The 14,690-nt window shown below is 58.4% G+C and overlaps 1 protein-coding gene across 1 annotated transcript; it reads right to left on the bottom strand.

Moving 5' to 3' along the window:
- Positions 1 to 1,709: 1,709 nt before the first annotated feature.
- FIGNL2 (fidgetin like 2) lies at positions 1,710 to 14,061 on the bottom strand. Its single transcript, XM_057401948.1, has 2 exons — positions 13,934 to 14,061; positions 1,710 to 4,063 (listed from the first exon to the last, which is right to left on the bottom strand). The coding sequence occupies exon 2, from the start codon at positions 4,050 to 4,052 to the stop codon at positions 1,920 to 1,922; it is 2,133 nt and encodes a 710-aa protein (XP_057257931.1). The 5' UTR covers positions 4,053 to 4,063; positions 13,934 to 14,061; the 3' UTR covers positions 1,710 to 1,919.
- Between the last annotated feature and the right edge of the window lie 629 nt (positions 14,062 to 14,690).

Raw genomic sequence — 14,690 nt, 5'->3', positions numbered from 1 at the left:
CAAAGGCTCCAGGCACCTACCGGCCAGGGAAGCTACAATGTCCCCTATGGCACGGGGACACAGCACCCCATAGGGCTGGGAAAAAGCCACTTTTCCCTTTATTTCCATTCATAACAGCAGCAAAAGGTGAGAATCCGTCCCTGTGGCATGGCCAGGGTCCCGCAGGGACGGAGGGGACCTAATGGTAGGTGTTGGTGCTCATGGCAGGGGGTTGGAGCTGGATGAGCTTTAAGATCCCTTCATCCCAAACTATTCCAGGCACGTTCAGGTAATCTCTTTAATACTGTGTAATACTTTTCTTCTTAAAATACAGCATTTCTTGAGGTAGACCATTACAGCTCAAAAGCATTTCTTATTCTTTCTTCTTTCTCAGCCATTAATAAGCCATGAATTAAATACTTTCATGTACAATATGTTGCAAAATGAGGTAGAAATGGTTACAGAGAGTGTACAAATATGATAATAATAATTAATAATAATAATAATAATAAGTCTTCAGGAACCCAGGACCACTTTTTGGAGGAAGAGGAGGGGGAGGTGACTGCCCCCCCTCCATTAATGCCCTTTGCACCCATGCATGTTCCAAAGGGAAACTGCACCAAAACAGTGGGAAACCATCCCAAAACTGGCCAATGCAATGGGGGAGTATGTTCTGCATGTGCAGACCCTGAGGTTATGGGGGGGCTGCTCCGAGGTGGCCCCAGAGCAGTTGCATCCCCAATACAATATAGAGCAATAGAAGAAAGTGATAAAATGAGGAGCTGGCTTAATTGCAGACAAGAAATGAACCCCCCACCCTTGAGATGCAAAGGGGGGCCCATGGGGATGTGCAGTGGAGTCATGCTCTGGGTGATGCATGGTGCAATGGTTGGTCAGTGAGGGGGAACCCACACTGAGCCCAAAACCAGGGCTGTTTTGGGGAGGAAAGTGGTTTCCTGAAACTCTGTGGTCATCACCAGCCTCTGCTGGGGCTTTTCGGTGCTTGGAGGATGGTGGGAAGCTAAAAACTCCTTTATTTGCCATGGAAAAGGAGCAGAAGCCTGACCCAAAAAGCGATGCCCCATCTCCCAATCTACAGCATGGACACTGCCCCTTGAGGACACGTTACCCACCAAATGCTACAAGAACAATGGTAACCCAAGGAACTCAACTCATGGCATAAGAGATGTGAAAAGCACCCAAAATACATTCAACTTTGCTCTTTGTAACAGCTTCAAGTTTCTTTTTGTCTCTTCCTTTCTTCCTCCAGCTCTTTTGGAAGCAAATGCAATGAAGCAGCTTTGTCCCAGGTCTGAAAACTCTTTAAAAAGCTCTTTTCCTACCATAAAAAGAGGGTTTTAAACACATTCTTTTCTCTTTTTGTTGAGGTATTTCTTTTCCTGAGTAGTTCAAAAGCAAAAAAACAAACCCAAAATCACTACATACCTTACAAAAATAAAAACCCAAGTCTAGGAGATCCATCTACAGCCTTTAACTCCAACACCCCCTGGTTTGTGGCTTTCCCCTCCCCATTCATTCCCTCCTGGATCATGGCTGCTGGTGCCATGGGCGAGGGGCTGCTCTGCTCACGACGCCCGAGGTATTCCTGTTGGGAACAATCAGTCAAAGGGATATCAAAAAGAACAGTAAGAGTCAAGCTGTTGGGTAGCCGAGGCTGGAGAAGCGGATGCGGAGGCGTCTCCAGCCTTCGCCATCCGTCTTTGCCAGGGATGGATGGACGGGAATACAATAAATAGGTTATCCTGAGTTCAGTGGGCGCCGGAAAGCCAAGGAGAGGAAAAGCCTGGCCGAGGCCAAAGGAGTCAGGATGAGGTTTGGTTATGCAGAACCAGAGCCTCCCCAGACCCCAATGCAGCCCCCTCCAAGCGGTCCCAGTGCCTTGGGATGGGGCGAAGGGTCCATGCCGGTGCCCCGCGGCATCAGTGCCTGGTGCCGTACAGTTTATCCCATTCCAGGAACAAGTCCAGCTCCTTCTGGGAGGCAGCGGGGCGCACCTTGCAGAACGCCTTCTCCAGGTCCTGGTAGGAGGGGGGCTGGAGCTGGCCCTGCAGCCCGTGCAGCGCGGTGGCCCCGGCGCGCTGGCACAGCTGCACCAGCTCGCTGCCCGAGAAGCTCTCCGTGTGCTGCACCAGGGACGACATCTCCCGCTCGCTCAGGCAGCAGCTCTGCTGAGCCAGGGCGTGATGGAGGATCTGCCTCCGGGCGATGCTGTCCGGGGGGGAGATGTAGAAGCGCTTGGCAAAGCGCCGGTGCGAAGCTTCATCCATGCTGCCGGGCCGGGAGGTGGTCCCGATGACGACCACGTTCTGCTCCGATGAGGTAGAGACGTCGTCCAGGTAGGAAAGGAGCTGGGACTTGAGGCTGCTCACGTCCTCGCCGGCCCGGGCCAGCAGCAAGGCCTCGGCCTCGGTGATGAGCACCACCGCGGGCTGCCGGCAGCTGGCCACGAAGAACACGGTCTGCAGGATCTTCTCAGCCTCGGCTTTCCACGTGGAGAGCAGGGCCGACCCGCTGAGCTTCAGCAAGGTGGAGCCCAGCTGCGTGGAGATGCAGCGGCTCAGCAGCGTCTTCCCCGTGCCGCGGGGACCAAAGAGCAGGATGGTCCGGGGCGGCCGTCCCGCCCCAGTGTAGGCACCGGGGCGCAGGATGGGCCACACCAGCTCCTCCTCAATGCTGGCCTTCACAGAGACCTGCCCGGCGATGTCCGTCCACTGCACGGGCGGCCCCCGCTCCACGATCTTGGTGTTCACCAGCTCCAAGAGCAAGGGGTCGACGTTCTTGGGCTGCTCCTCCATTGCTGCACTGCTGAAGAGGGGGGCTTTGGGGGGCAGCCGCAGTGGGAACGGGGGCCCCGGCTCAGTCGCCCGTTCCCCGTTGGCGAGAGGCGCATCCCCGGTGCCGTAGGGCGGCGAGACCATGCCCTTCATAGGCTGCCCGCTGTACTTGCCGCTGTGCTCCTCGGCATTCCCGGCTCCCGACGGCCGCTTCCCGGGCTTGAAGGCCACCTGCGGGGACTCGGCGCTGCCGCCGAACCCATTGCCCCGGCACTCGCCGTTGTCTGACAGGGGGTACGGGGACTTTGGCTGCTCGTAGCTGTATTTCCTATACCTGCCCTCCCCTTCATCCTCCTCGAAAGCCTTCCTCTTCAGCGTGCCGGCCGCCTCGGTGCCGAGGGGGGGCACGGCCAGCGGGGCCAAGCCAGCGCCCTGGTACCCATAGCCGGGGACCCCGGGTGGGCGGGCAGCGGGCGGCGGTGCCGGGATTGGGGTGGGCGCCGCGATGCCGGAGGGCAGGTAGGAAGCCGAGGGATGGGGCGGGTGGATGCTCCCGTAGCCCGGCTGCGGCGGGTAGCTGCCGGCTGTGTAGTTGTACATGGGGCCGGAGGAGCCATAGCCCGGCACCAGGGCAGGCGATGGGTGCGGGGGCTGCAGGAGCCCTGAGCCATGGAGGGCGGGGGGGTGCGGAGGGGGCAGCGCTGCCGCCGGCTGGGTGCAGTAGCCGGAGGGTAAATAGGTGCTGCCGTAACCTGAGGGATACTCCTGAGATGACGCGATCCCGGCGGAGCCGGCGGCGGCTCCTCCGCAGGAGTTACCGGGATACATGGGATCGGCGAGGCCGGCGGGTACCACGGGGGAGCCGCCGAGCCCGATGGCCCCGCCGCTGGCGGGGGGCACCACCCCCTTGGTGCCGGGGAGCCCATCGTGGATGGGGGTCAGCGGGTAGGAGCCATCGGAGCCGTGTGCCCCCGGCCAGGGCTCCCCATCCCCTTTCTGCCCGTTCACCGGCCCGAAGGCTCCGTCCCCGTAGGCACCGAGCGCCGGGCGCTCGTAAGGCGCATCCAGCACCCCCGAGTACTTCTCGGCGTACCTCTTGAGGAGGTTGGAGGCCGTGAGCGCTGAGATGTCATCGTTGGCCCAGGCGTAGTTGAAGCGCTGGCGGGTGCTGGGGTAGAGGTCGGGTTTGTGGGCTGGGGACGAGGTGGTGGAGGAGACGTCGAGGTGCTGCTCCGGCCACTGGTTCAGGGACTGGGCATGCTCTGGTGACCAGTGCATCTTCAACAGACCTGTGAGGGACAGGAGAGCGCCGGTGACAGCGGAGACAGGGATGAGCTCCAGGAACCACCCTGGGACTGGGCCGCATCGTGGAATGGGTTGGGATGGAAGGACCTCAAGGTCATCCAGTTCCATGGGCAGGGACACCTTCCGCTAGAGCAGCTTGCTCCAACCTGGCCCTGAACACTGCCAGGGATGGAGCATCCAAACCTTCTCCATTCAACCCATCCCAGTGCCCCAGCACGCTCACACGGAAGAACTTCCTCATTTCCAACCTGAACTCCCCCTGTTCCAGCCTGAACCCATCACCCCTTGTCCCATCGCTCCAGCCCCTGATGCAGGTCCCTCCCCAGCATTCTTGTACCCCCCTTCAGCCACTGGAAGCTGCTCTTCTCCAGCCCCGGTGTTCTCAGCCTGGCTCCCATGGGAGCTGCTCCAGTCCCTGCTCACATCCCAGCTGTGAACATGTCTCAATGCCCCCCATCACCCCCCTTTGTGGGACCCCACCATGCCCTAATGCCCAGCGCCTCCGGGGACGGCTGAAGCAGGAGCCAGGAGAGGACCTCGTGCTCCATCCATCGCCTCCCTCAGCCTTTAAGCCACTTTGTGGCCACCGCACAATTAGATTACTTAAGGCTTTAATTGACTTAGATGGCATTTGTGCTTCCACTTTGGATATCAAACTTCCACAAGAGGATTTCAATAGCGGCTTTCCAGGGCTTGAGCCGGCCTCTTCCCTGCATTTACTGGCCATTATTAAAGTGCTCCCGTTAGATAAATGCTCAGCCTGCAGGAAAGGGCCCTTTTAACACACACAAAGGAGAACGTTGCCCATCCTGAGCCCGGACAGGATGGTCACAGGGGGATGGAAAGGGAGAAGTGGGGCTTGGAGGACCCCATGAGGAATAAGACTCCTTTTAAACATAGCTTTTTGTAAAGGGAGCGTTCCTGCTCTCCTTAGGGAGGAAGGAGGTGCCAGCACCACGACCAGCAAATCCCAGCCCTCAATGGCAGCATCCACATCCTCACCCTCACCCGTCCCTCCTGGAGAAGGGGGAACCCAAGCCCCCCTGTGACCCTCGTGTCCTGCATCAGGGAGCTTCCGAGGACACACACACACAACGGGCGCTTCCCTAAGGAACACCCGGCTTTCCCCTATGGCGCGGATCAATACCAACACCCGAATCCCACTGCGCAGACACCACAAGCCTGATGCTGGGAATTGCCTTCCTAAGAGCCAGCTGAAAGCACCAGCACAGCGTGGGCTGCTCCAGCCCCATCCCGGTGCCCTGTGAGGAGCAAGGGGATGCTTGGATCCAGAGCAAACCTGAGCGCAAAAGCCCCGGGAAGCAAACCCGGCTCCATCCATCCCCTTTAAAGACGGGATGCATTTGGGAAAGCAAAGCCAAAACCTCGGGAAAACCTGGAAGCACAGGCGGGGGGAGGGCGGTGGGCAGGGAGGACTTGTCATGGGCTTGAAATGGGATGTGAAAGAGGCGGCGGAGCGGGACAGATGTTTCAATGCTCCCCTTGGCAGTGTGAGAAAATGACTGTCCAGTGACCAAATGGCCGGGCCGGTTCCCACCCTCGCTGCTGCCCATTATCCCTAGGGATAGGGGGACAAAGGCGGGCAGGGGGGGCTGGGCAGGGGAGAATCCCATTGTTCCCGCCCGCCCTAATTATGGAAATCTTGTTAATCTATTCAGCAGCGGCTCTGAGCCGGGCTTTTGTTCCGGGGCTGCCCGCCGAGGGTGTCCAACGGCTCCGCAATGGGATGGGGTGCGCTCCCTCCCGCTGGGAAAAGCGCGGGATGGGGGATTGCAGGCGATGGGGAACTGCCCCAGCAGCATCCCAGTGCTGATGCCTTTGTTGGAGCAGGGATCCAGCACCCCCAGCCCTCGGACGCAAAGCACCCCATGGATTCTTGGTGCTCCCAGCCCCAGGTACGCAGAGGGGCGCTGGATGTGTCCCGATGTCCCCCTTGGACACCCGTTGCTGCTCTGCAGAAGCACCCGGAGAGGGATGCTGCTGCTCCGGGTGCAGGAACGCGCCCATGAGCTGCCTCCACGATGCTCTGCTCGTCCTGCCACCATCTCCCTGGGTTAAATCCTCCTGCAGGGCTGCCAGCCTGGGGGATTTACGCTTTTCCAAAGGACATTGAGCAGTTCCATTATCCCTGTAATGACCCGCGGCCTGATGCGATCACTTCCCAAAGCAGGGAAAGCCATCCCTGTGCCAGGATCTGCCCCCTGTGTTCCCAGGTATTTCCAATGTGCAAACTTTGGGCTAAGAAAGAGTAAAGGATGCTGAGAGTCTCCATTCAGAGCCCAGCCCTGAGTGGTCCCCACAGCCCTGCTAACCTAAGGCTTCTCTTAGCATGGATGCTGTGTGAGATGGATCTTCTGCGCTGTGCCCAAGCCAAGGACATGCACCAACAGCACCAATGCAGCCTCACATCAATGCCACTCCTGCCTCAAAGCTGGGTTCGCAGCACTGAAGGGTCTGATCCATGCAGGATGCTCCAGGTCCTGCAGCAGCCTCAGCGATGTCCTCATGGCAGGGGAGAAGAGACCCAAGCAAGCAGAAGACAGTGGGAATGAGTTCTTCTTCTTTTAAATGAGGCATTTCCTGATGATTTGCTCAGCTTCTGCCACCAGGAGCTTGTCCTGGGCTTCATCCGTGCCTCCTATGAGCAGTGTGGGCAGGGTGGAATGGCACTGCCACCAGTCAGATCCCAGCTATACATCAAAATACTCCGTTTACGCTCACTGGGGCTTGTGGCAACACCTCTGAAATACCTCAGCCCCAATGCTGAAGATTACAGCAGCATTTGTGCATGCTGACACACACATTCCAGCTGGATATGGGTCATCCCTAGTGAATCCCTACATGGTGGGTCCCGAATAGGCAGAAGAGCCTGGCAGTGATTCACATGGGTGGCGAAGCTGGTCCTAAAGCAAGGACTAGGGCAAAGCAAGCACAAAGCCACTCTTAGCCATGTTATAAGCCCTGGCAGCATTTGCAGGGGTTGGGACGTTTAAATCCCCCAGCCTGAGCCCGGAGCACAAACATCGAGTTTTCTAAGGCAAATCTGGGTGGTTTGGCAAATCCATCGGGAAGCAGCATTTCTTTGTCCACCACATTCCCCATCCCCTCCGCACCGGTGCCGACAAAGCGGAGGGTGGAATTGCAATCAGAGCAGGGCCAATGTACATATGTTAAAAGGATTTAGGCTATCTCCCACCCTGCCCTCTCCCAGCCCCCTGGAGGAGCAGCCTCAGCCCTGGCTGGAGCGAGCCGAAGGCTCCGGTATCCGCTTTGTCCACCCATATATCAAGTGCAGAGCAGCTGGACACCAGCACAGCCAGCAGTGACCAACGGGCCCTCGTCCATCTGTGCTGCTCCAGCAGCAGCCCAGGAGATGAAGCATTCATGGATGTGCTGAACATCACCCATCTGTCACAGCGAGAGGGATGGGAATGTCACTGGGAGGGAGGGGTACCCAGCCTGGGAATGCCCACATCCGGGGTATATGGCATTGAACCCCACGTAGGATTCATAGCAAGCTGATGCGATGGGATGGGAGATGGATGGGAAGAAAAGAAGCAATAAAGGGACCTAAAAATACAGTGACAAAGGAAAACAGCCTCCTTCTTGCTGCAAGGATGCTCCTCGGGGTGACATTCCAGCTGTGATCTCCACCACACCTCCTTGAAGGATGCTCCTCAGGTAGGAAGGAGGTTTTACAGCAAGAGCATCACTGAGCATTTGAAGCATCCAAGACCACAGCGCCTCAAGGTCAACTCAAGGCACAGAGAAGGGTGCCATGGCCCATGGGTGCTGCCAGATCCCTGTAGGGACGGAAGCTCTTCACCCAAATGCCATTCCTTGATGCTGGATGAGCACCCCAGGGCCTGGGTTGGACCCAGAGGATTATACTGGAGAGGAAAATCCATTTCTCATCAGCAGAACCATCTCCCCAGCCAGACGTGGCCCCAGGAGAAGGCCAGGAGGTCAAAGGGACCCTGTTTCCATGCTTGTTTCCTTTTTCAAAGGGGAAAGCATTGCCATCACATCCCATCTTCCACAAGCACTTGGATGAAGATGCAGATCAGGAAGCAGCTCAAGGGACCGGGCACCCCCAAACCCTCTCATCCCAGGGTGTTTTCCCTGATGAGGCTCCAATAACAAACTCCCTTCAGAGAAGAAGCCAAGGCAGGAGCCACCATCCCCTGGTCTATCTTCCCCCATTTGGGCCTGGGTCAGTGGCAGGGGCTGCAGCAGGGACATGATTTGCTCCATGCACTGGACCCTGTCCACAGGGGCAGCAGCTCCAGCTCATCTCCTCCATGGAATGAATCCATCTCCATTAACTCTGATTCCAGGGAGCCTCCCAGCCCCATCCAGCCCCATCCAGCCCCACGCACTGGTTGTATTTTCCACCTCAGTGCTCTGCCAGGCAGCGCGATCCACAGGGAGCAAAACCGCCCCTCTCCCATCAATCCTGCAGCTCCATCCTTGCGGTCCCCACATGTCCCTGTCACACACCCCGAGCGATGGGGGACCCCATTCCCTGTGGAACACCTTCCCCTGCCCTAGGGGCTGGGCTGGGGGAGGCCTCTCTCCGTAGCCTTTGTTTTCCCAGCCTTTTGACTCCCGGATTCTCGCCTCAGCAGCCTGAAAAGCCGCGCTCCCTCCTGCATCCATTCACTAATGGATTTTCCACAAGTCCCCCTGGTTTGGGCTCCTTTCTTTGCTGCCCTCATCCACGCCTGAGCCTGCAGCAACCCTCTTCCAGGATGGGCTTTGGGAACCACGCTCAGAGCAGCCGCCCCTTCAGCTCCCACCTCCTGCACCTGGTGAGTCCGCACCGCTTCGTGGCTGTTGGGAGCCTGTTACAGCTATCATCATTACACACACACCTCAGCCTGCCGCTATGGGACTGCTGCTCACAAATCCCAAGAGGTTAAGGAAGAACCCGGTGGGAGCAGCATCGGGCTGAAGGTATCAATGGGGAACAGGGAGAAGTTTGGAGCCAGGCAGGCTCCGTGCGCATCGATTGGGGCAGCGCCGCTCCTGCCTCCTGGAGCTAATCCTAGGGCAGGAATAATTCATCTTCCTCCCTCTCCAGCAGCACTCATTAAAAAGTAATCACCTTGGAGGGGATGAACAGCCCAAGGTCAGCTCTGTAATGGAGCTATTCTGGAGCATGTACCTGGCTGTGACCACAGCCCTGCCCATGCACACCCAGCAGCTTCAGCCCCATGGCTGGCTCCTGCCCCACTGCTTGGATGGGATCAAAATGCAACTGGGAATACCCTGACATTCCCAGATACTTCCTTCTGTGAGCATCCAGGGCCGAGCACCCAGGTCATTGCTCTCATTGACCCCAAGCACCCACAACAGAGCAGGGAATGTGGCACCTTAGTGCGCTCTCAGGTTGCCATGAACCATCCCAGGCACCACGATCTTCCCGCTGCCATTCTCAGGAGGAAGAGGAGCGGTCGCTCCAGCACAACCGTGTCCAGAAGAGCCCAACCTCACAGTGGCGTTTTAACCCACTGATGTTGGCCAACACGTGGCCCTGTGTTCAGAGGAGATGCTCTGGGGGTGGAGCACAGGGAATGGGAGGCAAGATGGGGCCGGTGATTCCAGCTCCAGCGATGCCAGAAGGGATAGGAAAACCCCAACACCAAGCAGGGCTGGACCAGTGATGACACAGTGCACAGCACAGGGGACACCATGAGCAGGGATGTGCAGGACAAGCCCTTCAAAGCACACTCAACCTCTCTAACCTCCTGCAGGCAGCACATCACCCCTGGCCTTTAATTATACATTGCTGCAGCCATTGGTCCTCTTGCCATCAATTACCCCCATGTTATCCTGCCCCGGGAGGCAGCGGGATGTGGGGAGCAGAGTCAAGTGCTTTGCTTGGAGAGGAAGGAGAGAAACAGCCTCTGAGGGGAGCATCCCTTTGCTGCAGCAGAGCCGAAGCAGCAGACAAAGCAGTGGGTTCCAGGAGAGATTAATCACAGGGAGAGGACCTGGGCTCCAGCATCCCCCGATGCCACGAGTCCCCCCCAGCTCGGTGCTGCTGCTGCCCCTCTCATCTATTGACACAGCAAAGTCTTTGTGAGGAGCTGGCCCCTCTTCCGAGCGCAGCCGGGGCAGGGAAGGGGGACACTTATTCTGCTATTACTCACCTTGGGTTTTGTAGGCAAGACAAGCGTGGGTTAAAGTGCAATTTGCCTTGACATTAGTTTTCACTTTCTTAGGGGGGAAAAGGCAGAAAAAGTGGCTCTTTTCTCTGCTGAAAGAAAGCACTCGCCTGGGTACCACAGCCCTACCAGCCAAGCATCCCTCCAGGGAGCGCATCCCACCAGGGAGCTCATCCCCGCATCCCGGTGCAGCCCCGGGCAGCAGCACAGCATCCCTGTCATGAAATAAACATGATTGAGCTGCCTGTCCTCAGGAGAAAGGAGGCAGGAAGAAAACCCTTCATGTGCATCCTCCCCTGCTCTCGCTGTACGTCAGCTGCATCTGCGAGGCCTTGGCTGGGTTTATTGGGGCCCCCATAAAGATGAGGGCTTGCTGATAAGCGACCCGAGGCAGCAGCGCTGGAGGAGAAGCTGTGCTGGGGATCTGTACAATTTAACCAGCATTAACTTCAGCTGATGACAGGCCACAAGGCCAGGAGAGAGCTTTTACAACACCCTCATAACACAGCAAACTACACCTCGCTGCAGAGAGCCGGTGCTGCCTTCCAGCTCCTGCTTCTATTAGAGGAGAGCTGAGCCCACGTGTGTGTGCAGCAGCATCCTCTGCAAACCAAGGGTCCACGGAGCAGAAGAACCAACAGGAAAATGCACCCGAAGCAATCCCAGCAGTGGAGCCTGCAAGGGGATAAAGCTGGTTTCCAGAACTGGGAATTGCCAGGGCGGGCACTGGGAAGAACTGGTTCAATGGCAAACCTGGGGTAAAGGTTGGACTTGATCGTAAAGGTCTTTTCCAACTGGGTTGATTCTCTGATAGGATTCTATGATTCCCTGCTGGCTGCTGATCCAGTAATGGGAATTTCCCTGCTTAAGTCTGGTTTAGTCCCAACAGCTCCCTTTAATCGGGACACTGGCACATGTGTCCCATGGGATGAGAGGGCAATGACACGCAAGGGACCAGCAGCACCACGTTAACCAGCACAACCATTAACCAGCAGAGGACGGCAGTAAATGAGATGCCAGGAGCCTCCAGTTTTCCTGCACGCTGCCAAATTCCAGCTGACATTTGGCCAGATGCGCCGGGATCTGCCCTGGGATGACAAAAGGAGCCTCCCCGGCAGCCCGTGTCCAAGGGCAAAGCTCCGCTTCCAGCCATGGAATCACTGGAGCTCAAACCCTAGAACTGAAAAGTGTTTACAATGGCATCAAGGCAAGGGTCAGCGTGGTGCAAGGGTCACTATCGCTTCTCCAGATGCATTAATGTCATTCCCTTTAGGAATCCTCACTCCGATCTGGTGCTCCTGCATCTGCTGCCGTAACCCGTGGATTGAGGGATTTCTCCTTCCCTACACGGGATCCGTCTCCTTCCAGATGAAAGCTGGGAGGTTGCAGAATCCCCAAACCATTCCAGAAGCAGACAGAAAGGAAGAAAGGAAAATATTGGGCTGTTTGCAGGAAAACCTGGAGGCGGCACTCCTATCCCGAGGGAATAGCTCCTCCATTAATACAAATCAAGTCCACAGCAAACTGCAGACACAGCACACACTCCCAAACTCTTTCCAGCACTTATTTAAATGATGGAGGACGATTCCATCCTCACGGAGGTGACGCTGTGCCACATGGAATCGCTTTATTCCTCCTCATCCCACGGGATGCAGCACTGGCTTTGGAGGCAAATGCTCCCGGAGGCTTTTGTGTTTACCTTTTCCAAGGGGGAAGGAGGAGTGGATGAAGTGACCTGGCAGCCACTCCCTTGGCCTAAGGTTAGGCCCTTGCCTCTGTGTTTGGGCACCCAACATAACAGCGGCTACTGAATTCCCTGGGAGCAGAGGATGGATGCGGGATGAGGGCTCCTAAGGATGGATTTGGGAAAACCACAGCTCCTGTTTGCATCAGGCTGTACAAACACGGGAAGCGGCATCAGGATCATCTCCTCCTCATCGTCCTCCTCATAGGAAGGCAATGGGAGCCTCAGCTGCACTGGGGAAGAAGCCCATTGCCAGCCAGAGGCGTGAATCTATGACCACAGACAGGCTGCTTGCTTCAGCTTCTGTGTCCCACGTTTCACAGCATCCAGGGAAACCCACTTGGGAGATTTCCCAGTGCTTATTCCCTGTTTCACTGCAGGGAATGAGCTCTGATAGGACACAAGAGAGGTTTGGGTGATGAACACCGACCCCAAGATGCTGTTAAAGCCCTAACCCAGACTCAGAAGGGAGAAGAAAGGCCAGGAGAAAGGGAGGGAGGAGAAAACAGGGGCTCCTGATAAGCAATTGTTAACATGCTCCATATGGGACACAACTTGCCTCTCTGTTTAACCCAAATGATAATGGCTAAAGGGAAGAATGCGGCGGGGGCTCGGCGGGAGAACAAAGGCAGCTGCAAAACCCATCCCTGCTCCCGAGAAACCCAACTGTGGGCAGGGAGAGCCCCCGGCTGCTCCTTCTCCTCCCTGGGAGCTTTGCACCTCCAACCGGGAGCAGGGGGGGAAACTGCAGCCGTCAGCAAGGAACCAAACCCACCAAGAATGAAGAGGGCCGTTCCCGTGAGCAATAATAAACTTCAACAGGAGCAGCAGTGATGTAAACACGGAGCCCGCTCCTCTCGGAGCTGGGATGGATTCAGCCCTGGGTGTTTACGTTATTGCGGGATCCCGCAGCTTTCCGAGGAACACAATGCAGTCCGCGCCATTCATTATCCTCCAAGGGAAAATGTCAACACTCCTGTGCTAAAGAGACCTAAACCAAATGTTTAACGGGATAAACAACCCCCGGGCCTCAGATCCCGCTGGAATGTTGCATTCAGAACCACCTCCAAGAGCAAACAGGCGCCGGAGCATCCAGGAGCAGCAGAACCCGGTGCCCTGTCATTGCCAGAGCAGCCACCAGCGCCCAGGCAGCCCCCGTGGCGGGGAATCCAGGGGGAAACCTTGGCAATTCCCATGCATGGGATGAGGAAATCAATCCCAAGCCGTTATCAGTGCATTCAAAGGAAACACCACGCGCGCTCGAGGTCTCTCATCATTTCAGCTCAGCGCATCCAAAGCCCTGAAATCTGCCACAAAACCAGGATCCAGTCAATGGTAATGCTAATTTTTGTGATCCCAGAGTGAAACTTGGAGTACTGTACAGCAGCCTCCAAACCCGGGGTTATTTACGCTGGAACGCGCAGGATAAAGCTGTTTTAAACCCTCTCTTTCCCCAAAGCCCCTCATCACAAGATGCCATCAGCTCCTCCGCGCCACGACTGGTTTTGGAGGCGAACGAACGCTCCAGCGCGCGCTTGACGTGCGGCAGCGGCCGGGGGGAGCGCGCATTGTTCCTGGATGGAGGGAGCGATGGAGGGGTGGAAAGAGGAAGAGGGGGGACGGGAGGAGGGATGCGTGGATGGGATGGACGGAGGAGGTGACCCTACCCGCCGTGCGCACCCCTCCGGCCGCGGGGGCCGGCTCCAGGCGCTCCCGCCGACGGGCGGGCTCATGTCATGAGCACGTTTGCGCGGAGCCCCCGCAGCCCTCCCGGGATGCCCCGTTCCGTTACCGGGGCTCTGTTACCGGGGCTCTGTTACCGGGGCTGGGTGCCCCGCGGCCCTCACCCAGACCCAGCTACGGGGCTGCCCCGTTCCCCCTCCCCGGTCCCGCTCCCTGCCCGCCCCGGCCCCGCTCACCTCCTCATGCCGGCGGGCCCTAGCGCAGCCCGGCGGCGGGCGGCCGTGCGGGGCGCCGCATCCTCCCGCTGCCGCCCGGACAATGCGGGGCGGCCCGCGGGCGGCGGGGGCTGGGGCCGGCGCTGGGGCTGGGGCCGGCGCTGGGCTGGGGCTGGGGCTGGGGCCGGGGCCGGGGCCGGGGCCGGTCCCCGCCCGCCGCCCATGTCCCGCCCCTGCGCCGCCGCGGAGCGGGCCGCGGGGCGGAGCGGAGCGCGGGGCGGAGCGGAGCGGAGCTGGTCCTGGGCAGGGAGCAGGGATGGGGCTGGCAAAGGCTCCGCTCCGGCCCCGCTGCCCACCCGGCACAAAGGCGGAGCGGGAGAGAGGGCGACCGAGAGCACGGCACCCCGAGCCCCTGCACCGCAGCATCCCAGCATCCCTGCACCCGAACGCCTGCACCCCAGCATCCCTGCCCCCGAACCCCTGCACCCCAGCATCCCTGCACCCGAACCCCTGCACCCCAGCACCCCTGCATCCCAGCATCCCTGCACCCGAACCCCTGCACCCCAGCATCCCTGCACCCGAACCCCTGCACCCCAGCACCCCTGCATCCCAGCATCCCTGCACGCGACCCCCGGCACCCCAGCATCCCTGGAGGCGATCCGCTGGCCCCCAGCATCCCTGCACCCCAGAATCCCTGCACCCGAACCCCTGCACCCCAGCATCCCTGCACCCGAACCCCTGCACCCCAGCATCCCTGCCCCCCAGAATCCCTGCACCC

This window comes from Pezoporus wallicus, unplaced genomic scaffold (genome assembly GCF_028554395.1).
Source record: "Pezoporus wallicus isolate ANWC-B61680 ecotype Strahan unplaced genomic scaffold, APGP_CSIRO_Pwel_v1 contig_14349, whole genome shotgun sequence".
In the NCBI taxonomy this organism is placed as follows: Eukaryota; Metazoa; Chordata; class Aves; order Psittaciformes; family Psittacidae; genus Pezoporus; species Pezoporus wallicus.
Note: the sequence above shows the minus strand (reverse complement) of the source record. Positions and strands in the feature narration are given on the sequence as shown.